The sequence below is a fragment of the Eublepharis macularius genome, chromosome 7 (assembly GCF_028583425.1).
Source record: "Eublepharis macularius isolate TG4126 chromosome 7, MPM_Emac_v1.0, whole genome shotgun sequence".
Classification (NCBI taxonomy): domain Eukaryota; kingdom Metazoa; phylum Chordata; class Lepidosauria; order Squamata; family Eublepharidae; genus Eublepharis; species Eublepharis macularius.
In genome coordinates, this window is record NC_072796.1 from 109,066,125 (window position 1) to 109,089,947 (window position 23,823).

The 23,823-nt window shown below is 41.5% G+C and overlaps 1 protein-coding gene across 1 annotated transcript in view; it reads right to left on the reverse strand.

The window, feature by feature from the left end:
- Positions 1 to 233: 233 nt before the first annotated feature.
- RAD54B (RAD54 homolog B) overlaps positions 234 to 23,823 on the reverse strand; it is a 60,056-nt gene continuing 36,466 nt past the window's right edge. The window contains exons 8-16 of the mRNA XM_054985804.1: positions 13,254 to 13,479; positions 12,264 to 12,471; positions 10,802 to 10,941; positions 8,786 to 9,076; positions 6,625 to 6,800; positions 3,765 to 4,026; positions 3,189 to 3,255; positions 2,849 to 3,049; positions 234 to 1,256 (exon numbers count right to left, since the gene is read on the reverse strand). Coding sequence (XP_054841779.1) covers positions 1,057 to 1,256; positions 2,849 to 3,049; positions 3,189 to 3,255; positions 3,765 to 4,026; positions 6,625 to 6,800; positions 8,786 to 9,076; positions 10,802 to 10,941; positions 12,264 to 12,471; positions 13,254 to 13,479 — 1,771 coding nt within the window. The 3' untranslated portion in view covers positions 234 to 1,056. The remainder of the gene's footprint in view (positions 1,257 to 2,848; positions 3,050 to 3,188; positions 3,256 to 3,764; positions 4,027 to 6,624; positions 6,801 to 8,785; positions 9,077 to 10,801; positions 10,942 to 12,263; positions 12,472 to 13,253; positions 13,480 to 23,823) is intronic.

A 23,823-nucleotide genomic window follows, 5' to 3' on the forward strand; every position in this document is an offset into this window, starting at 1 on the left:
GTCTTGGAAAGTTGGTTCCATTGTAAGCAACCAATAAAGTCATATCAAAGGGTTTTCAAAAACCTCTTCTCCCATGGTATGGGAATAGGGATGCGATAATATGAAACAGCCTTATATTGTGTCTGACATTTGTCTCAGTTAACTTATTATTATTGACTCTGACAGCAGTTTACCAAGATCTCAGGCCTTTCAGGACTGTGTTTTCTCCCTTTTAAAGGAGATGCTGGAGATCAAAGTAGGAATCTTTCTTGGGCAAAGCAAATTTCTTCCATTGAGCAGAAACACACTCCTGCAACATTTTCTTAAATTATCCTAGCACCAGCTCTGGAAAAAGTGAAATTTGAACCCATATCTCTCAGTATCTATACAGAAAACACTTACTATGATTAACCACAACAGTGGGACCAAATGACGTTAAGTGGTAAACATGTGATATTAACACATTAATCACTGTGGCTGCACAATAGTGGGCCTAAGAGCCACTGAAACATGTTTTAAAAGTAACAACTATCCCTTTACAAACAGTGCAGAGCATTTGGCAATAGCAGTGTCCAGAGAGAATAGCTAAATAGGTGCCTAGGATACATGCAGAAAACTGCATGTGACAATCACATTGGTATAGCTCTGCAATCTGGGGAAAATATTTCATATTCCCAGGTAACAGTGCACTGTTAGAGCTTGGGAAATGCGATAATCCCCACAATAAAAGCTTTGCATTGAGAGACAATGCACTGATTGTGAGCACCACATGCAAGTTTAGTGCTGGGGGAAAAGTGCCCATAGTTAGATGAAAGATCCTTCTGGTTACAATGAAAAGGAGACTCTTGGATGAAGTCAGCCCCATGGGCAGCTGATGGAAAATTGCCAACATGTGACCAAGAAGATTCCCCTCCATCAAAATTTATTTAAGAATAAAAACAATATTCATCATATTGCATGCTCTTAAAATTCCCTGGCAACCCTATTATTTTATTTTATGTTGCTTGAAAAAATATGTATCGGCAACCAAGAGTATACTGTGACAATGAAACACTAAGTGATCTTTTGGGGCATCTCTCAATTGGTCACATTTTGGAAAATGAATGTAATATTTCCTTTTATTCTTTTGAGGAAGGGACCAGGTAGATTCTCATGCTCCCCAGACAAATGTTTCCACTGCATCAGCTGAGACATAGACAGGGTTTTTTTGGAGTCGAGTTTCCCCTTGCTTTGGCCAAGCTCGCAATCTTCCTGTACAGAAAGCATTTCTGGAAGTCCTGAAAAAAAATCAACCCAGTGACATAACCAGAGAAGAGGCCAATGAGGAAAATCAACAGAAAATCCACAACAACAGAAACCTGTACTTTGAACAAAGAGCAAGAAAATTCAGAAACTAAGATGCAAGGTAATGTGAAAGTCCTGAACTTGTCCCTAACTGATCAAGATGTGTGTAAAATGTGTGAGCAAATAAATGAGAATATAGAGGATTGCCTGCTATGCTGGCCTCCATACAGTAGTGAGAGCGACTTCCTTACAATACTTGAAAGGGACTTTTATGCAGTTGTTCTGAAAAAGAAAGAACATTTTCTCCTCAAGGTCTCTGTCAAATGGCTCTGCCCTTTCTCCCCTAATTCCAATTATCCTTGGAACTGCCTCTCTTCTTGTGTGATGTTCCCTCCAACCTCTCCTTTTCTGTGAACCCTTTGGCACAATTCCCTTCCCTTAGTGAAACAAAGCCTAAGAACATATTCTCCCCATATTTATCCCACCGCCACCTCTCTCTCTCTTTATCAAAGTTAGGTTTTAATCTTCTTGGGGCAGGGGACAGTCTTCTTGTAATTCAGAAAGTGTCACACTCTTTAGTTGTTATGGTAGATGCTCCAAAATACAGCTACAGCCTACCATTTTTTCCATTAAAGCAAGACACCTTCAAACACCACCCCTGCTTTATCTGTGACCAGGAAAGACATGTGAAAAGAAATATGTCTGCCACTGCCATGTCTGCCACTGGCCCTCAGCTTCTGTGTATGTAACACAAGCAAATGCAGAGAATGTTTTATTGCCAACCAAAATTCCCCAGCACATTTTATATCTCAATAATTTTTCCTCAAACCTTACTCATAAGCATGACAAAAATATTTGAGTTATATCCACTATAATAATACTGTTAAAAACACATAGTCACAAAATTAAAAACATGACATATGAATACATAATGTTCTAATTATAATTCTTAACCAGATAAAAGTGTACAAAATCCAAACTAATTAGAAATAGCATTCACTAACTCAAAAGCCCTGAGGTAATCTACATAGTGGATGAAAATTTGAGCTAGAATTGGTAAGCAACAATTATAGGCACAAGCCAGTCAGTTGAGCACTTTGATGTCCCATTAAATTTCAATCTGAGAGTTAAGTATGGGCTCTCATTTTTTCCACTGGTATCAGTGGGGCCTAGAAAAGGTCCTGTGGCTGGTTCCTATCCTGTCCATAGGCTTTTATCAGAAGAGTTCACTGTAGTGTACATGGTTCACCCCTCCGCCCCCTATTTTATCCTCACAACTCTGTGAGGTAGGCTGAGACAGAGCAATTGGCCCAAAGATAATCAGTGAACTTTATGGCAGAGCAGAGCTTTGAACCCTGGTCCTCCAGGTCCTAGTCCTAAATGCTAACCATGGGATCACAATGTCTGGTTATAAAGTACAAGTTCTATACAAAAAGGTATAGTTTAAAGCCCCACAGAAAAGCTTTTACCTATTTCTACATTAGTATGCACAAACCAGAAGCTGCTGAAATCTGCTAATTAAAAGAAGCAATTTGATCTGAATCATACAGAATGTTTGAAAGAACCCAAATATGAAATGACTCACCTTGACCATCTTTCTTTCCCATACATTTACATTCCAGCAGGTCATGAGTAACACACTGGGAATCTTCATGCAGTATAAACAGATTTCTAAGTTCTTCAACAGAAAAACGGATGTGTTCAGATCCCTTGGAAAAGTCTACAACTGCCCCAGACAAACCTTGCTTGCAGATCTGCCTCTGATAGATTTTCTCTTCAATTGTACCTGCATTGAAAGCACGCACATTAACTCAGATTTGGAAACAGTGATCCAAAATTCTATAATAACCAGACACAAAGATATTTTGTTCACAGCCTGTGTTTCATATTAATCAAATTTGAGTAGCATTTATTATCTGGCAGACCTGTAGTAAGAAGTCTGTAGATATGTACTGTGTGCCTCTGTCCATCTCTCCACACTCTGGCCATTGCCTGAAATGAGACAAGTAAAGATTTTTGAAAGGCTACTGCATATGTAGATATGGGTTATGGACAAGAACTCATTGTTTCTGCACCAAGAAAGTTAAATTCTGTGACCTGAATAAATTATGCTGGTTAGCAATCATCCTATTGTGTCAGGATTCCCTCCCCACTCTGTGTTTACAGGCAAACCACAGTTTGCCATTTCATCCAGTGTGGCAAACTATGGTTTGCGCTTTCTCTTCAAAAAACATCTTTCAACTGTTAGTGCTTCTTTAAAGTAGACTTTAAGTATCGTATTGCAGTTTCCTAAAAGCATATAAGAGAATCCTTGCAAAGGAACAGGCTAGATGCACCTATATTCCAATTTAGCAAAGTATATAGCTTACCCATGCCACAGACCTGCATATAAAATGGGAACCTTGGATCAGAACAAAGCTTTGAAAAAGGATTGGTATTGTTAAGGGTTCACTGCTATACAGTAAGGATGACTTATACAAATATAAACATTTGCAACAAACCTGAATATCAGTGGCTGGATTCCAGTCAATATCATATAGGATTAAGTGAGAAGCGCCAACAAGGTTCAGGCCCACACCGCCTGCCTTCGAACTCAGCAGGAAGACAAATGCTGGACAAAATTTGCTATTAAAGCCATCAACTATCTGTTGTCTCTGGGAGACGGGAGTGCTGCCATCAAGTCTTGTATAGGAATATCCATAACGTTTGCAAACCTCTTGCAACACATTCAGCATCTGGGTGTAATTAGATACCACAACGACTCTATCAAATCAGAATACAAATAACTTGTTACTAGCTGAATAAGGGTGCTTCATGTTTGCTGAACACAAATGTCCAACTATATGAATCAGAAGCTATCCCACCAATATGTATCAAGAGGTGCGTCTGGAGTTAATCTAAGCTGAAAAGCTTGTGGTGGAGTGCTGTCAAGTCATACTGACTTATGATGACCCCTAGTGGGATTTTCAAGGCAAGAAACTAACAGAGGTAGTTTGCCGTTACCTGCCTCTGCAACCCTGGTTTTTGTTGGAGGTTTCCTATCCAATTATTAATCAAGGTCAAGCCTCCTTAGCTTCTGAGATCTGACAAAATCAGGCTTGCCTGAGCTATTCAGGTCAGAGTAAGCTGAAAAACTACTTGTGCTAATATTAATATTAATAATAATTTTAAAACATGAGAGCTCCACAACATCATGTCTCCACTTTCAAAATAAGCTTCATGTCAAAAGAAACAACTGATAAAGTAATTACATATCATTCTTTAGTCCAGGATCCACAATAAACCCCCACCAAACAAAAAAAAAAGGACTACTTGGGGCATTATTTTGTTAGTGACCTTCACGTAACTACACTGAAGAAATATACAGATGATACCGTTAGAAATGGCAAATACTGAAATATTACATTTCAGGACAATATTCACATACTCTCTCTCTCTCTCTCACACACACACACACAGATATCATTTTGTATTGATTATTCTTGTGTTTATAACAAAAAAGAGAGAAAGGGCAAATATACACAAAGATCAAGAAGCTATGGGGCGCAAACAGAAGGAATAACCATGCAGGTGGGATTAGACCAGAGAAATGTGGATGATCAGATGACTGTAGCCTTCTACACATGACATATGACAGTTGCTCGCCTAGCCCTCTCCTTGCAACCAAGCACATTAGCCATGCTCTCTGCCTAGGTTGCTCCCCACCCCCAAGCTTACAACCAAGCATGTTGGCCACCCTCAACATACATGTAGTCACCTCATATGAGTGCAGTACCTATATGCATGTGAACTGTACACATGCAGGAACTGTCCTGTGCTTGGGCACTCTGCTGTCCCTACATTTTGAAAGCAGGGATGAATTCTACACATAGAGGCGCCATGCCCAAAAGAGGGGGACGTGCACATAAGCAGAGGCAAGGCCAGCACATTTAGTCATGAACAGGAAGCACGGCCAATGCACTCACTCAGGCTTCCCCTCAGTATGCGCTCAGGGCCAATGCGCTCACTCAGGCCAAGTACACGCACACACTCTGTGTACCTCATCTACCGCAAAGACCTCCCAGGGTCTTAAAAGCCAGCACTTGAATTTAACTTTGATAAACCATGTTACTTTAATAGTGAAAAATAATATCTGTAAGTTTTAGTAAGCAGATACTTTTTCACTGCAGAAGTGTGCCAAAGGAGGGAGACATCATACAAATTGGTGATTATCACACTGTTATACCTTTGATTTAACATCACTGACCAACCTATTAGGAGAGGTCCCTCTTGGATTGAAAAAACAGCATGAAGTTCTGTTGAAACAATTACTGCAGCCAGAATGATGTTGGCTCATGTTTGGAAGCAGCAAAACTTTCCGTTAATTAGACAATGGTGGCATAAGGTTTGGTATACAACGAACAGGATCACATCTTGTAAGTATATGAAGATATGTAAAGTATGATTATGACAGAAATTGGTACAAACATGGTTACCGTATATTAATTATTACAATCCATCCTGCAATGTGCGACAACAGCTGTTAGAAGGTATTTAGGGGCTCCTTCCATTATTCATTTACCTCTGGGATTCATAAAGGTGTTTATGAACAGTTTGAGAACGACAATTTGTAAAGATGGGAGTATGTATCTTATTGTTATTTTAATTATGCAAGAAGTTCAGAACAATTATACATCATACCTACTGTTAAAGGAAATATTTATCATAACAACAAAAAACCCACAAAGAGGTCCTCTGCGCAATAATAACAGTGTACTTATATACCGCCCTTCTGGACAGATCAGTGATCCACTCAGAGCAGTGAGTTAGTCAGTGTTATTATTCCTACCAACACAGCACGGGAGCTGTGGCTGAGAGGAGCTGCTTACCCAGGCCACCTGCTGACCTCATGGCAGTAGTGAGTCGAACCAACAGAGTGCTGACTCGAAGCCCAGCCACTTCATCACTATGCGCAACTGCGCATAGATAGTTTCTATCTCAGGCCGTTTTGTCCTCAACATTTGAATACTTTTTTCATCTAGGAAACAATAAAAAAGATGTTGAGGACAAGATGGCATGAGACGGAAATACTCTATGCTGTTGTTCATACTGGGAGCTCTGTGCCAATGACTGATTGTGTAGAGGACTGTTTTGTGTGATCTCTCCCTCTTTTTACTCAAGGGGGACACACAAAATGGAATGTTGTGCGATCAGGCTTTTGAGTAGAGCACTTGGCCCATACATGACTAGGCTTTTGTCCCTCTTCTGTCATACAGACAGGCATCAGCAGCTAGTATTGTCTGAATGATAACCTGAAAGAAAGTGGCCTAGTCCCAAGAGTCAGCTGCATTCCAAGAGAAGCTGATAAAACTTTTCTCCTACCTTTCTGAAGGGTTGTGTTCATGAATGGCAGCCAGCAGCTGTGTCAGCACCTGCAATTTTCCTGAGTCTGTCTCCAAGAAAGATGTTGTGGTATATTCTTGAGAAAAAATATCAAGTAAACCCTTGTAGAGATTCAGTTTTTCTTGTTCATCACAATTTGGGTTATGTTCTTTCTCCTATGAGGTGTGGAAAAGTTGAGTGACTCATTAAGATTTTTAAGAGAGTCCAAATGCGATAGCCATATGCCTTTCCTCAAATACGCACAGGAGCTATAAATGTTTTAACCAGGACTGCCATGAGGAGAACAGCAATATAGACAAAAACTATGAATACAGTGAAAGGTTTAAGGAAACAGTCACTTGAAGACTTGCCTTACATTTACATTTGTGTTTCTGTGAGCCAGTTTGGACATCACCTTATGGAAAGGTGATATACACATGTTCTAAAATCAAGTGAAAACAAAGTCACTAGCCCTAAAGTAAAACTGAATGCAGATTTGAAGGAGTGCTGCATGAGAGACAAGAATCAACAGGTGCAAGAGTCAACAAGTGAGCCCTTCCCTTGAGCTCTATGGCCTGGTTATTGGCCCTCCATGGCAATATGTTAGCCAGCTGCAGAATGTTGGAAGGTCCCATGCCGAACATTCTCCTACAATGGAGGCAGCTGCTTCTGAAAGAGTGCCCCCTACAGACACAAAAGTGGTATCTTCTGGGCACTTCTGAAGCACCTCCTGCTTCAGTGAAGTGGGGGAAAGCTGGGACTGGCTCTTTCCTTTGGATAAGAGAAGATTTAAGAAATGAACACAGTGGGTGACAGAAAACACCTTGGTAAGCACCATGGTACCCTCAAGCACCACGTGGGAGATCACTGCTCTGAAGGGATCTTGATTATTACTGGTAGTGTAACACAGTGAGAGATTCTTTTGCAAAAAGATCTGATAAATTAATACTAACATCTCAGGATATCCTTTATCCAGCAATGTGAGCGGAAAGGGAGGTGGGAAGGAGTGCGGGGGTGGGGGGAGATTAATACCAAGGACAGATCAGATAAGCTTACAGGGAACTGAACCAATATGAGTCTATGGCATTGTTTATTGAAATGTCCTTGATATTGACTGTACTAATCTCACACTGTGTAATCTGCCTTGAGTCTCGGTAAGAAAGGCAGACTATAAATGACATAACTAAAATAATAAAAAATAAATAAATATTAGCATGTAATTTTCACATTTTCCAAAGTTGAGCTATCTGACGATTTCAAATGGTGCAGCTGCATTCATCAGTAATTTCTTGCATCTAACGAAAAAATGGGGGTTCACAAAAGCTTCTGTTCCATAAGATTATGCTGTTAGTTTGGTTTTCATTCTTTGTAAAGAGATATTTAAGGGTGGATGCTTTACACTGAAAAACAATGAGTGCCGTTTGATTATGTGTGCGAAGTGAGTATCATACACTAGTGCTCTCTTCACAAGGCTGATATCTGAAGAAGCTACTTGTGCAAAATGAGTCAACTTGGTATCTCCCTTCATTGTTTAGTATGTTTCTCCATTGTTCAATATGATATGGTAATTTGTTCTACAATATATTTATTGCACTGTCATGATTATATTTATAACTACTGTTCAGTATATTTATAGTTCAGCATGATGCTATATTGTCCTATATGTATTTCGATGATCATTTACATTGTTATATTGCTGTTTTTTTTAATATAGTCAAATGTTTTTACTTGAGTTCTTTATCTGTGATTGGTTATATTGGCTGGAGCAGAATAACACAAATTTCAAAGAACTTAATCTGAATTGAAAAATAGATCCAGAGGAGTTAGCCGTGTTAGTCTGTAGCCACAAAATAGTAAAGAGTCCAGCAGCACCTTTAAGACTAACCAACTTTATTGTAGCATAAAAGCTTTTGAGAAGCACAGTTCTCTTCGTCAGATGCATGGAGGGTAAGAAGAAACTGGCCAGAGATATATTTGGTGAGGGGAGGGGGGAGAAGATCAGTTGCAAAAGTCATGAAAGAGGTGGAGTGCACAATTCAGGCTATGGCTTATGCTACTGGACTCTACTATTTTGTGAACTGAAAAAAAAACCTTAAAAACACAAAATTCCTTTTTCAAGGATTTTCTACAAATCTGCACTGAAACCATGTGCAATACCAACCTTCATGGTTTTGAAAAGAAGGCTGGGATGGTTGCAAAGTTTTTTCAGGGCTCCAATACATACTAAATGTGGGCTGTTCTCTAGGCTGCCTTGCAGGCATGACCTGACCATCTGAGAACTCAGCAGTCTTCGATAGAGCTCAAGCTGCAGTGCAGTCGGGCGGCAGAAAAGGATGCTCTCCTTCTTAGGGGGGAGAAATTTGTCAATGCTTCCTTGCATCCTTCTGAGAATAAAGAGTCCGGTTAGGCGGGTGAGCTCTGCTGCCCTTCTCTCCCCTAGTTCAATTTCTTCCTAGGGAACAAAGGGTCAGATTAGTTCATGCAAACAGGCTCAACTGAACTGCACTACAATTCTCTCTCTCTCAAAGCCAGTTCTGAAGATTCCACGTCACTCTAAATGCAATCCAGGGGGCATTTCAGAAACTGCAATTATCAGGGACAAGAAGTGTGTTTTGCCACTACCCCCACCCCAGTGGTGTAAAAGTAAAGAGTTTTCATTTACTTCTATGGAGTGCCTGAGGATGCTGCTGCAGTGTATGCAAAACTTGTCCAGCATATTAGAGAGCAAGTGGTCCACCCTGCTGAAGAGGGCGCTGTCTCTCTTTGTGTGTGGATAAGCTTCATCCACATGCACACACCACTCAACATAATGAAGGGCATTTTGGAACTGCTTTCAATATTAGCTTGGGGCAACCATCACAGAAGTGTTAAAGCCTTACAGACCAATTTGTGTTGGATTATTCTGAAAATCCAGCTTGTATTCATCAACACAGTTCTGAAGACAGAAGGACACTTCAGTCTTCAGATAAGCCTGAGGTGATTCGTAATTCCCTTTTCCCACTGTAGACTCTCATTTTGTCTCCTACTGTTGTTCCCAGGAGTCCACTTGCCTCAAAGAAAAATTATTGGAAGGGCACAGATGGAGAGAGAAACAGTCCCACTTCGTAGTCCATTCTGGGAGTAGATCTTATTGGATACAACCACTACCCCTAAAGCTTTCTACATACACATATATTAAGAAGTCAGCACTTACTAATCTCTGAGATCTATATGGTAGCATTCAGTATAATTCATTTGTACTTGGTATATAGATTTTTGCTATGGGGAGAATGAAGATAAAGTGACTTATGTAAGGCTATCAGTAAAACATAATTGTAGACCTGACATTTCTAATCAATGGATTTTTTTCCCCGCTTCCCAGCATTTCTCAATTTATGCAATAGTACTCAGCTGCATTCTTCACAGTTGGGCAGAAAGATCACATCTTTGCCATTAATAATCTGATTAGTTCCCAGTTTTAAGACAGTAGCAAGAAATAGCATAGATGAAATTTAGAAATGATGTCTGGAAACTAGAAGCCCTATCCAGCTTAAAAACTGTGAAGCTGCTCTTTCCATACCTGCAGCAATTTTACATGTGCCATGAAGGCAGTTAGAGATAAGACTCAATCGCTTTCATGCCCTTGAAAATGGTTTTGGGGCTCCAGTTGCTACAAAATGCTGCAGCCAGGTTATCATCCGTGCCTGGATACACTGATCACACTATCCCAATTCTAAAGTAACTTAACCAGCAGCCTATTTTCTTTTGGGTCCAAGTGAAGGTGCCAGACATCACCTAAACAATCTGGGACCAGGCTATGTAAAAGGTCTCCTCTTAACATATGCCCCTGAGCAACCGTTCCAGTCTTCAAGACAGCTTTTTCTTTGTGTGCTCCCATTTGCAGGGGTAAGGTAGGGGGCCACAAGGGAGAGGTTTTCTATAGTGGCTCCCTGCTTATGGAATTCTTTACCAGTGGAAATTTGCCAGGCATCTGTTCATCCAGGCTTTTAACTTATTTCCAAATGGTTTATATATATTTAGTCATTTTATCATATTTGATTCTATGTTTTAAAATTGTGAGCCAATTTATGAAACTTGGGACTGCGTGGGACAGAATTTTAAATAAATTAATATACCCCTTGATTTCACACAGCCGGCCCCAATCTCTCAGTTTCAGATTTTGGTGAGAACATCATACCGGTGTTGCCGAAGGCTCTCGTGATCTGATAATAGGTTCTTCATACACTTTTCTGTATGCAGATAAAGGACCGAGTATTCCAGGATTTACAAACTCTATTAACGCATAGAATTCTTGCAGATCATTTTGTACTGGAGTACCTTGGCAGACAAAAAGACAATCAAATATGAATTTACACCCACCTCAAAAGCACCTGAGTTAGGTTACATTTTATTCATTTTTTATTCATTGCAATGTAAAAGAATCACAAAGTCTTAACACATAAACAGCCTCCCCATGTTGGATATCAGTGCTGCATGCTTGTTTATTTTAATCAACCTCCCTTTCAACAGGTCAGATGCCAACATCATTTCTACTTGGAAATCAGGGATCAAAAGGTTATCCAGGGTCTAAACAGAAAGACCAAAACGAAGCAGGAAGTGAGTCAGAAGTAAAACTGGAACACAGCCAAATCAAGATAAACAGGAAGTTATACAGCATCCAGATATGAACACAACAAACATCCTCATACCAGGCCAGACTGATGATCCATATAGTTCAATATTATCTATTGCTGACAATACTGTAGGCAGTGGCTCCTGAGATCTCAGGGAAAGAACGCCTCAGCATCTGCTGCCTGAAATGCCTTTACTGGAAATATCAGGAATTGAATCAGGGACCTTCTACATGCAAAGCTCTATTATTTAGCCACGACTCTTGCAAAAAACCAAATAAATTCTCACTGGCTGTGATCCATTTTATTAGCATCATGTTATTCTTCCTTGGACTGAGTACGAAGTAGCTTGAACACATCCAGCTGCCAGTATTATTCAGGCATTCCTCCAAGGCTAACAGAAGTGCCAGTAACGGCAGGGCAAGAGATGCATAGCTGCATATCATCAGCAGAGTACAGGTGCAGCAGCGGCTGAAATAGTCTGTGTTTCTCCTCTGATATTCAAGGAAGAATGATTCAATACCAGGGAACATTTTATAGGACACAGCATCAGCAATCTGAAAAAGGATATTCATCAGCAGAGGCAAGAGGATGAAAATTGCTACAGAGTTAGCTCAGCTTTAAAATCTTAATACTGCTATGTCCTTGATTTAGTTTAGAAGTAGATTAGCATATGCCTTTTCTTTGCAAGATACCTAACTCAACTCTTTCTTGATGTTTTGTCACTGATCAGTAACAATGTGATATTTCACTGCTTCAAAAGCTACTTTTAAAGGGCTCTTCCCCATTCTTATGATAGCCATTTAGGTTAAGACGGCATGTGACCCATTACTATAGACCACACAAGAGTATAATTAAGGGTGATTAAAGATGGCAAGAGAACAATAAGTAGGGAATAAAGAGGGGAGGGGTTAAAGGTCACTGAGGTTTTTTTGTGACTTGTTTCTATTCTTAATTTTAATAATTTTCATTCATGAATTGGCCCCCCGGCCCCCCTGTTGGCATCTGAAAATGTTCTTCAATATTCACCTGTAAGAATAATTCTTCTTTCACAAGATAGGCTGGCAAGGGCAGCAGTTGTTTTAATGGAGGTGTTTTTCAAACGGTGTCCCTCGTCACAGATTATAAGACTGAATTCTGTCTTCTGAATTTGATCCAAGGAGCGAAGAAGCATCTCATAACTAATGACCAGGACCAGATAAAGGGGGCAATTTATGAACTCTTCCACCTTGTGATCCTAAAGACGGTAGGGAGAACTATCAAGCTTCTGGGGTCATGCAGGGCAACAGTTTAAATAAATTAGTGTGTATGTATACACACACAAGCACACACATAAATATTCCCACTCTTACTGTCACTCATACATGCCCCACAGAATGGGGGGCCAAATATGCTGTGAATATTCTCCAACTGTAAGTTCTTCCCAGTAGAGGCACTGAAGCACTTTTACTACCCTTCCCTCCTCCACCAAAACAATCTACCAGCATTATAGGAGGAAACTTGGAGAATGAACTGAAGCAGGAAGCACAGTTCATGCACTAATGCTGCAGTGTCTATCCTCCCATCCCTTCCCTAAGCCATATGGCCATCGGGGAACAACCCCTCCAAATCTCAAAATACTAATTTGCAGAAGTGTAGAAAAGCTCCTTCTTGCTCATGAGAAGTCAGAGTGCTTTCCTCCCCTGCACACAACTTGAGCCAAAATTGGAAATACAAAATCCTGTTGTTGCAATTATTAGTCCTGGAGTAGTTCCACTAATTTCACTGCAATCTTAAGAGTCAGCAGGATTTAGATAGGCTTGGAGGACTACATCCAGAGTACATTGTCACACATGGTGAAATAATGAAAAGGCAACACTCAGGGCAATAAAAATCAAATGGTAAAACAAAGCTCCTCACCAGTTACTGTAAAAGTTTTTTTTAAGTTCTCAAGCCTGCCAAAAGATAAAACTAAACTATGCCAGACATCAAAGAAATTCTCTAGGACAACATGCAAACATTATCCCTTTAGTATCTCACCTGATCAACCAAAAACACCTTGATTCTTTCATTTCCCAACCACTTCTGAAATTCTTTCCCCCAGTTCTTCACCAGGCTCCCAGGAGTGACTACCAAGGCTTGTCTTACGACAGGTTTGCATCCATACGGCCCCTGACGCAGCAGAGTCCAGATGAGCGAAATGCACTGCAGTGTTTTCCCTAAGCCCATTTCATCAGCCAGTATAGCTCCAAATCTGCCATTCACTCTGCAAAGTGATAATGACACTTTTATACCTCTTAAAGGAAACAAGTATCTGACCCCCATATTGTTAAAATTATATATAAAACTAACTCAGTTCTATTGAGGTTTCCATTACATTTACATTCAGTTAAATTTATTGTTTGTTTTTGTTGTTATTAATAGCAATAATGATAATAATATAGTACGTTTCAAATATTCAGATGTACTGTAAAACCAATGAGGTAAGCATCACCAGAGGCAAATAGATACCATGCTGAAAAGGTACAAAGAGTCAGATAAAAACAAAATATTAACACTTTCAAATATCGGTGCAGTGCCTACTAAAGAAAATACTTTTACAGTCTAATGTTCCAAATCAATGAATGGAAATGGAGGTATGAAGGTTGTTGTAGCAGGCCAAATCCCAACCTATGTACAATTATTAGCATTTCAACAGGAGGAAGAGCCCCTAAAGTTGGAGGAAGGCATCAAACTTTACTGAGCAATGTGGCAAGATACATACATGCCAGCTGAGGATGCACAGACTTTCTCCATGCAGTCAGGCACTCTACGTTTTGTAGGTTGCCAGAACACACAGAGAGCATCTTCTCAAGCAGGAAAGAGTATGGTATTGGGTGTTTTTAGTTTAGGAAGAACACCACTAATGGAAGACATGAGAGAGGTTTAGAAAATCAGCAATGTGTAAAGAGAGTGGAGAGAAAAGGTGTTCCTCCCCCTTCTGTAATACTAGAACATTTGATCATCCAATGACACTTATTGGCAGTAAATTCAGGAAATACAAAAGATAACACTTCTTCATACAAGACACAACTAATCTATCGCTTTCAGTACCATAAGATATAGATGCCTTTAAAAGGCATAGACAAATTCAAGGTGCATCTAACAGATATTAACCATACCAGCTATATGAAAGTCCTTGCTCAAAGCAGTGTCTCTTTAAACACTACTTGTTAGAGGGAAACCCCAGGGGAAGTCTATCTAATGGCATTTTTTCTTATCTTTCCTCCCACAAGCTCAGACATGCTTCTCTGTCCCCAATTCGTTCTCACAACAACCCTGTGATGTGTTACAGGCTCAATAGCACCGAGCAAACTTCATGGCTGACTGGGAATTTGAATTCAGATCTCCCTTATCTGCATTCCAACCACTACATCAAACTGGCTCTTAAGTATTGCCTTCACGTCCTACTTGTAGACTTCCCAGAAGCATCGGGTTTGCCACAGGACACAGACAGGATGCTGAATTACATGGCCTTTTCAGTCCGATTTGGCAAGATCTTTTATACATTCTTGGAAATCCTGTCACTTTTTCATATAAGGGGTCAGGTGTTCTGGGGATGTGTTTAAAAGAACTCCTAAATTTCCACTTGGCCCAGTTCCATCAATCCCTAGTCTTAACCCAGTGTGAGAGCCAGTGTGGTATAACAGTTAGCTACTCTAGTTAGAGTGTGGCTAGGATCTGGGAGTCCCAGGTTTGAATCCCTAGTCTGCCATGGAAGCTCACTGGGTTACTTTAGGCCACCAGACACACTCTCGTAGCCTAAACTACCTCACAGGGTTGTTGCGAGGATAAAATGGAAGAAAGGAAAATGATGTAAGCCATACTGGGCCCCATTGGGAAGAAAGGTGGGAAATAAAATTTATTTATAAAATAAATAAAATAAACTCCATACGTTGACTGATAAATGATTTTTGAAGCACATACTTAAACACTGGAGGGGTCAAATTGCACTTTATTTTTTAATTATTTATAAAAACATTTACTAGCTGCCTTACTACCCTGCAGGAACTTAAGGTGGCTTACAATATAAAGAAAATAATCACAAAATGAATAAAATAAAATATAAAAACACAGTTTAGGACTGTCGATAAGACATAAAAACAAAGTTAATTAAAAGCAGTCCTAAATAAAAATGTTTTCAGCTGCCTCTTGAAGATCAGCAGCAACGGGGCCAGGCATATCTCCCTGAGGATGCTGTTCCATAACCATGGGACTGCCACCGAAAAGGCCCCCTCTTTAGCTGATGGGACAGTCAGCAGTGCCTCTCCCTGGGATCTTAATTCCCTGGCATGAACACATGGGAGAATTCAATCTTTCAGACTCCCCAGTCCCAAGCCATGTAGAGCTTTAAAGGTCAAAACCAACACCTTGAATTGTGCTCGGGAGCAGACTGGTAGCCAGTGTAATTGTTGTAATCTTGGGGGTCACATAGTCATAACAGCTGGCACCAATCAGCTCTCCAGCCGCAGCATTCTGCACTAGCTGCAACTTCCGAACACTCCTCAAAGGCAGCGCATTTGTGATAGAGCAAATTTTTCAAAGACATGGAAGTGTTCAAGTTATCAACAAATAGATATTCTAAGATCTTATTTCTGAAAAACTATACCCATACAACTGAAACTAGTTTCTGACCTTCCAAAGGCCCATTTGTATTGTTTGGGATGTACCCCAAAGACAATTTCCTTTGTCTCAGCTCGAACAAGAGAAAACTGCTCTGTATAACAAGTTGCCCCATTGTGATCTCAAGCACTGTAGTCTTTTCTTCAAGGTCAGGAAATTTAAAATGAAAATGCAAACTCAAGCCTAAAACAACTGTAAAGTAAAGGCTTAATCAAGTATTCTTTCTATTTTTCAGACAATGTTTCATATTTCTTTAGAAGAGCCATAAACCATGCCAGAACATTGTTAGTTCCTAAACTATGTCCTAAACAACCCAACGCATCCTATATAAACAGATTTCTCATATTTTTGCTTATTATATCAGGAATATAACACCATCCTCCCTAACTTTTTGGGAAGTAAAGTCCCTGCAGTTATATGCCAAACTAACCTAGCATTCTTCTTCATACCTACATACCTTTAGTTTCAGTCTTTTAGATAGCATCTTAAGTGGTAACTGAATTACAGCCAGAATATTATTTTGCTCCTCCGATTGCTTCCTCCTTAACTGGAGAAACTGTACACTTGGTACTGCACATTCCACTTTAAAATCAGGCTCAAAACTTCAAAACAAAGAGGGCTTTTTTTACAGAGTTGCTCTTATTATATGTAAGCACAGCCTTGGACTTCTAAGATATTTTTCTGAATTGGTTGATTTGGGGTTTCCCTCAACATTTTGAAAGGGGGCAGCTACTAATCTACGTATCAAAACGTTATCTAATTAAATGACTATCCTTAAGATATATGAACTGGAATTGTCCCTGAAAGCCTCTTGGCTCTGCCCATTACAAATTACAAAATTATATATTTAAGGACCCTATTTGGGTAGAAATGGAAGATTTGAATCTCACTTACCATGAAGCTTCTTTCTCGGTGGTCCGGGAGTGGGCCAGTCCTTACTAATGGGAATAGCTCCTTCTCCAGCGCAGGGTCAGTCGACTTTGATTGATCCCGGATGGGGAGGCGCTCTCCCACAACTCTGCAGTTCCTTCTCAAGCCTCGAAACCTATAGCGCTTCTGTTACGGACATAAAAGTCTTTCCCCCCTCCCTCTTCTTGTAAGTTTTAATCACTGTACTCAGAAAACCAACAACAGTGGACCCCCCCCCTTCGTGGTTTTTTTCTTTTTGTAAGAGGAAAATGTTACCTGCTAACAAAAAACATATTTACAAGAGTTAGGCTGCAATACACCCTCTGTTTGTTGGGTGGGTAGGACTGACCCACTCCTACACCACCGAGAAAGGAAGCTTCACGGTAAGTGAGATTCAAATCTTCCATTCTCCGGTGGTCCTAAGGGAGTGGATCAGTCCTTACTAATGGGACATAGAAAAGTGTGTTGCAGAAATCTCCTGCCAAAGGCAGCTTCTGCCAAAGCTATTTTGTCAATTTTATAATGTTTTGTGAAAGAATGTACAGACCTCCAAATGGCTGCCTTACAGATAGTCTCCATGGAAGGCAAAGATCTATATGCAGCCGAAGTAGCTGCCCCTCATAGGGAGTGTGCAGTAATACCTTCAGGAGGTTCCAGTTCCCCAGCCTTGTATGCCAGAATGATACATCCCCATATCCATCTGCTAAGGGTGGAGGTTGATACTCTTTTGCCCATAGAAGACTTCCTAAATGAAACTAACATGGATTCAGACTTACGAATGTGCTTTGTTCTGTCTAGGTAGAAGCTTAAGGCTCATCGCACATCCAGACAGTGCCATTCCTTTTCTTTACGGTGTTTAGGACTGATACAAAAGGATGGCACATTTATCTCTTCACCTTTATGAAAGGTGGAGTTAACTTTAGGGATGAAGGTTGGGTCTGGCCTTAGCACTACTCTGTCCCTGTGAAAAATACAAAGTTCCTTAACCACTGACAGGGTATTAAGTTCAGAGACCCTTCTCGCCGATGTAATCCCCACTAGGAACAGTGTCTTGAACGTTAATTCCTTCAAGGGGCATGTGGCCATCGGCTCAAAAGGTTCTTTAGTCAACGCCTTTAGTACTAGATTGAGGTTCCACGTAGGGGACCTGTGGAGGGTTTATTAGAGTTGTCCCTCTGAGAAAACATTTGACATGTGGGTGTTGAGTGAGGGATCTACCTTTTCTACACTCACAAATGGCTGATATGGCTGCCATTTGGCGTTTCAAGGTGTTGGTGCTAAGACCCTTGTCTAATCCCTCCTGCAAGAAAAGTAACATTTCCTTGACTGATACAGATAGAGGGTTCTTTTGTCTATCCGAACACCAATTCTGAATCATTTGCCAGGTGGTATTGTAAACTCTGCTTGTAGATTTCTTCCTAGATGCAAGCATCGTAGAGATCACCTGCTCAGAATAACCTAGCTCCCTAAGTTGGTTGCGTTCAATTTCCAGGCAGTGAGGTTTAAGATCTCTGGTTCTGGATGAAGAAGAGAGCCTTGTGTCAGTAGATGTTTGGTGACTGGCAACTGTCATGGTTTCATGCTCGACAGTCTCACCAAATCCTAAAACCATGCCCTCCCTGGCCAGTGCAGCTATCAATATCACCTCTGTGCGCTGCTGTATGATCTTCTGTATCACTCTGCTTATTAACTGAATTGGTGGGAATGCATATAGCAGAAGATTTGGCCATTCACAGTTTAGCATGTCTATATCTATAGCCTGAGGGTCCCTCCTTCTGGACACAAATCTCTGAACTTGTCGATTTTGACTGGTTGCAAAGAGGTCTATGTCTGGCACGCCAAACCTGTTGCAGATCAGTTGGAAGACCTCCTTGTTCAGCTTCGATTCTCATTGGTCTATCCAGCCCCTACTCAGTTGGTCTGAAAGAACGTTGTTTTGACCTGCCACATGCACTACCTTCAACGATAGGACATTGTTTTCTGCCCATCTCAAGATGGTCTTGGCTTCCCTGTGTAGCGTTCTGAATTTGGTTCCCCCTTGCCTGTTCAGGTAAGCCCTTGCAGTCATGTTGTCCATTTGTATCAAAACATGAGTTCCGGTTAAGTGGCAGGAAAACTCCTGTAGGCCCTTTCTGATGGCCCTTAATTCCAACAAATTCATGCTTTTGGACTTCTCTTCCAGTGATCAGGGGCCCAGAGCCATCATGCCTTGGGTACGGGCTCCCCAGCCCCAGCGACTGGTGTCTGTGGTTAACACAACCCTTCTTGGTTCCCGAAGAGGAACCTCATCCAGGAACCAGGATGGACTCATCCACCACCTGCGCTCTTGCAGAAGACTGTCCGGTATCGTTATCAAAATGTGCTTTTTGCATGCGATGGTCCTCTGGAAGGGAAGAAGGAACCATTGGAGTGGCTGTGTGTGAAAATGTGCCCATTGGAGTATGTCCTGATATGAAACCAATACTCCTGCCAGTTGGGACAGGAACATCAGATCCTGTTGTCGGTTTTTGTAGATCTGAGGTATCACGGATTGTAGCTTTTGCTGTCTTTCTAGGGATAGAAACATTGTCTTTTGTTGTGTCTGTCAGGACCCCAAGATGGACAATCTTCTGGACCAGTACTAGGCTGCTTTTGCTTAAGTTGATTACAAATCTGTGTTTTTGCAGACACTCCTTTGTCTTTTCCACTGCTTCTAGACCCTGAAAAAAAGACAGTGCCTTGATCAGAATGTTATCACGATAAGGAAAAAGAGAGACACCTTGCACCCTGAGAAGAGCCATCAAGGTTACTAACACTTTGGTGAACACTCTGGGTGAAGACTTGAGACCGAAGGGGAGTGCTCGGTACTGAAAATGATCTCCGTTGTAGGCAAAACGGAGAAAAATTATGTGTGTTACCGTTATTGGAATGTGTAGATAGGCCTCTGACAGGTCTATGGAGGCCAGGAAATCTCCCCTTTGAATGGTGGTAACAATGGATCATAACATCTCCAGCCGGAATTTGCATGTCCTGATGTGTTTGTTCAGCTGTTGAAGATCTAGTATGGCCCTGATGTCTCCGTTCTTTTTTGGTACCAGAAAAAAGACTGACTAAACTCCCTGGTTCCTGTGTTGAGCCAGGACGGGTTTTATTGCTCTTACCTCAAGATGTTGGATGGCTTGTATCATTAGCAGGAGCTGCTAGGTAGACTGACTTCTTGGAACCTGAACTACTCACCTCCTCGGAAAGGTCTTGAATTCCAAAGAGTAGCCATTTGTTACGGTGTACAGGACCCATTTGTCTGAAATATTTTGATGCCAAATGCTTGTAAATTCCTGAAGCCTGCCCCCTATAGCGGTGATGTTCCTTGGGGCATCATAGTCATGCGGAAGACTCCTTTTTCTGGCCTTTGTTGAACTGGTTGAATTTTGAGAAGGATGCTGATCTGTTGTCTGATCGGGACTGGGATTGCCAACGTCCTTTGGTGTGTCTGACACCACCGAAATGTGTACTTTTGGATTCACAAAAGGACTGAAGTCTCTTTTTAAGATGGTTTTCCTTCTTCTTTGGTGGTAAAACCTTCTTCTTTTGTCTTCCACCAGATACTTCTCCAGTGCCTCACCAAACAGGTTTGTTCCACTGAAAGGGATTGCCGCAACTCTTTCTTGCACAGATCCCACTTTCTCAGCCCGGTATTCCTCCTGGCCACGACATTGAAGCCCATGGCTCTGGAAGAGCATTCACGGAGGCATCTGCCGCAAAAGCCGTTGCAAGCGCTATATTCTTGACCTCACCTTTGATTTCTTTTGGGCCATTGCTTTCTGCTGCAACCAAATCAGACGCCCAGGAGAAGGTTGCCCTAGCAAATAAGAAGCCAGTCACTGATGCTCTGAGCGAAGTTGATGAAGTCTCGAAGTTTCTACGTAGGGCTCACTCAATCCACCTATCACAAGGGTCCTTTGGTAAACCATCTGCTCCCATAGGAAGGACTGAAGTGGTCGCAAGACTAGACACTGGATCATCCACAACAGGCAATTTTATTTTCTTTGCTGCATCTGCCGTCAGTGAGTAAAGCTTATTGACAATAGGATGGCTGGCCTTGAATTTTTCTGGTGCCTCTCATTCAGCCTTCAAAATACCGTGAAAAACCTCAGGTAGGGGTACACCAGTCTGTGCGGGGTCTTTCTTGGGCAGTGCCCACTCTGATCCCTGGGGAAAAGCAGGATCCGCCTGCCTTTTGTCTACATCCATAGGTGTCTAAAGTCCCAATGTTGCTCTATTGGCGTACTCAGCCCTGAAGGAGAAAAACCACTGCAAAGGCCGTGCAGAGTGGGAAGAATGCTTGCCAGCCTGACGTCACTCTGTCGGCATCCTCTGCTCAACCGTGCTCCCTGTGATAGCTGCCAAATACAAATAGGGAGAGTCTCTCGGCCTGGAAGCTGGAGAGACACATGGGATCCTGAGCAAAAGCCATGGAAGCTAGGCAAGCCTAGCGCTGTCGGCTCCGCAGCTCACCTTCATGTCTCCGACGCGTTTGGGGGCATGGGGTGGCGGAAAAGCCTATCTTCCCCTGCGAGCCTTTACCAGTTGCCTCCACTTGCCCGTTGCTGTTGATGCCGGGATCAAGGGCTTCCATGGAGCTCCAAAGCCGACATCCTGCACCACGGCAGGGTCAGAAAAAACTGCAGAGCTGTGTGAGAACCCCTCCCCATCCGGGATCAATCAAAGTTGATTGACCCTGCGCTGGAGGAGGAGCTATTCCCATTAGTAAGGACTGATCCACTCCCTTAGGACCGCTGGAGAAGATGGCATAGAAATGTTATAAATAAAAATAAATATTAAAAATGGCTGCATAACTGGAACCATTTCTCCTTGGAGATCTGAGGCATAAAGTTCTTCAGATATCAGACCTAATTTCTCTGTAGCCACATTTTTATTTCTTCTTTTGCAAATTACAGCAGAAAAAAGAAAGTCAATTATGGAAGCCAATCTGCAAATTAGAAATAGATTTCCAAAACCCCATATGCACCTTTTTATTTTACCTGCTGATTAAATCTTCAGTGAAGCCACGTAAACACTGAATGCATCCTGACAAGATTTGTAATTTTCCCAAATCTTCAGCCCTTTGAGTATTTAGGCTGGGTATAAATCTTTATGCAAATCATCAAAAAATTTCCCAGCCAAGCCAGGCACACCAATGAAAACAAGTTGGAATGCTCTCCCATGACTGTGCCTGCTTTTATAGTGATAGATATGTACAGCACCAGCCTCTTGGGTGCCAATGTTGTGAAACTCAGTACAATGGTCTCAAAATGCTTTGCCCATCAACTTATTCCCAACTAAGCTATAAATTTACAAACACAAAATCAAAAGTTGCTGCGTCAATCCAAAGTTGCCATAAAATCTCTAAGAAAAGAAGTGGCAGGGCCTGAGTTCTGTGAATCCTGTCTTGCTCTCTCCTACTCACCAACTTGATTTACAGTGCCACATTCAGCTGGATTTTAACTATCTCTACATTTAAAGTTTGTCTTCCATCCATGGCATACATAGAGTTTCCGGGTGGCCTCCAGCACAGCTGCTACATCCTGGGCATTCAAACCTGGGAACTAGAAATTTGGGCCTTTGACTTAGACCGAGCTTGCTCCAAGCTTTCAACAGAGGTCCATATTTACCAGTGATACTTATATGTCAGAATTTATAGCTTTTTCCAAAGATCTCTGACAATATTTTCCTGAATGAAAAACTGCTCCAGCAAACCCCAAAGTGGAATTCCTGCACAGCAAAGACTACAACGATTCCTTCATTTTTATCACCTCCTCCAGATTCTGGCAAAAACTCTTAATTCCTTACAAGAGGGCAAAACTGGTGTGACTTTGCTAGCTGAACTTTAATCAACATCTATTTGTTTTCCTTCCTTGGGGCCCTCTCATTTGCAGTTAAAATTCCTCATTTTGTTACGGCACAAAAGCGCAAGCCTTTCGTCTTTACTAAAGATCTTAAAGACTCTGTAAGGTGTCACTGGAGTTTTGTTTTATTTTGGTACCATAGACTAACAAAGCAACTGCTCTGGAATTATAGTAATGGTACAATATTATTAGAGAATGTGTACTCAATGTCTTTAATGTCCTCAAGCTGCCTTTGTACCAACTTCTCTTTTAATATGTAATAAGCCCGAAGTGTTAACTACTTCTTCAAAAGGTAAAATTTGCCAGGAGAGAATGTGTTGCTTTATTCATTAATAAAATTTCTTGTTGCTGTTGCTCCTAGTCAGCATAATTATCTGCCAGGGCTAGAATAACTGACCAGTTACCTATACCCCTTTATTGAGTAGCAGCTGTTTCTAAAGGCTTGCTAGAAAGTGTGATTAACATTTTAAAAATCTAATAAAAATTTGCTTGCAAGTAGAGAGAAAATCTCTCTCACCTACATTTCTCATTTGGTCAGAATCATGGTTAATGCCAAATATGAAAACATTAATCCATAAAAATTCAATTCCTACTATCAACTAAATAGAATAATTAATATCACCATTAATACTGCCCAACCCTTTGTTTGAAGGAGATTACACAAATTAAAAATTGCATGCATCAAAAGTCAGGGCTTTTTTTGAGCCAGAACGCCCCGGAATGACATTCTAGCACCTCTTTAAAATACCCACGTGACTGGTGTCCCGTGGGTATTTTTAAAATGGCTTACTTGGGCCACTTCGGTTCCCCTGCCCAGCAGCAGCCCGTTTCAGGCTGTATCGGCCCCGATCTGGGCTGTTTTGGCCATTTTGGGCCCATTTAGGATTGGGCTGGTGCCAAGTGGAGGAGGGTTCCCCCATCCAGCAGCGGTCCATTCCAGGCCATTTCGGCCCCAATCCAGGCCATTTGGGTGCCATTTTGGCCAGGATTGGGTCCGAAATGGCCAGGACCGGGTGACCTGTTCCAGCCCCAATCTGGGCCGTTTCGGCGCCATTTTGGCCATTGTGGGCCCATAGGGCCCAAAACAGCCAGGATCGAGGCTGAAACAGCCAGGATCGGGCCGGTGCCGGGTGGGGAATGGTCCCTCCACCCAG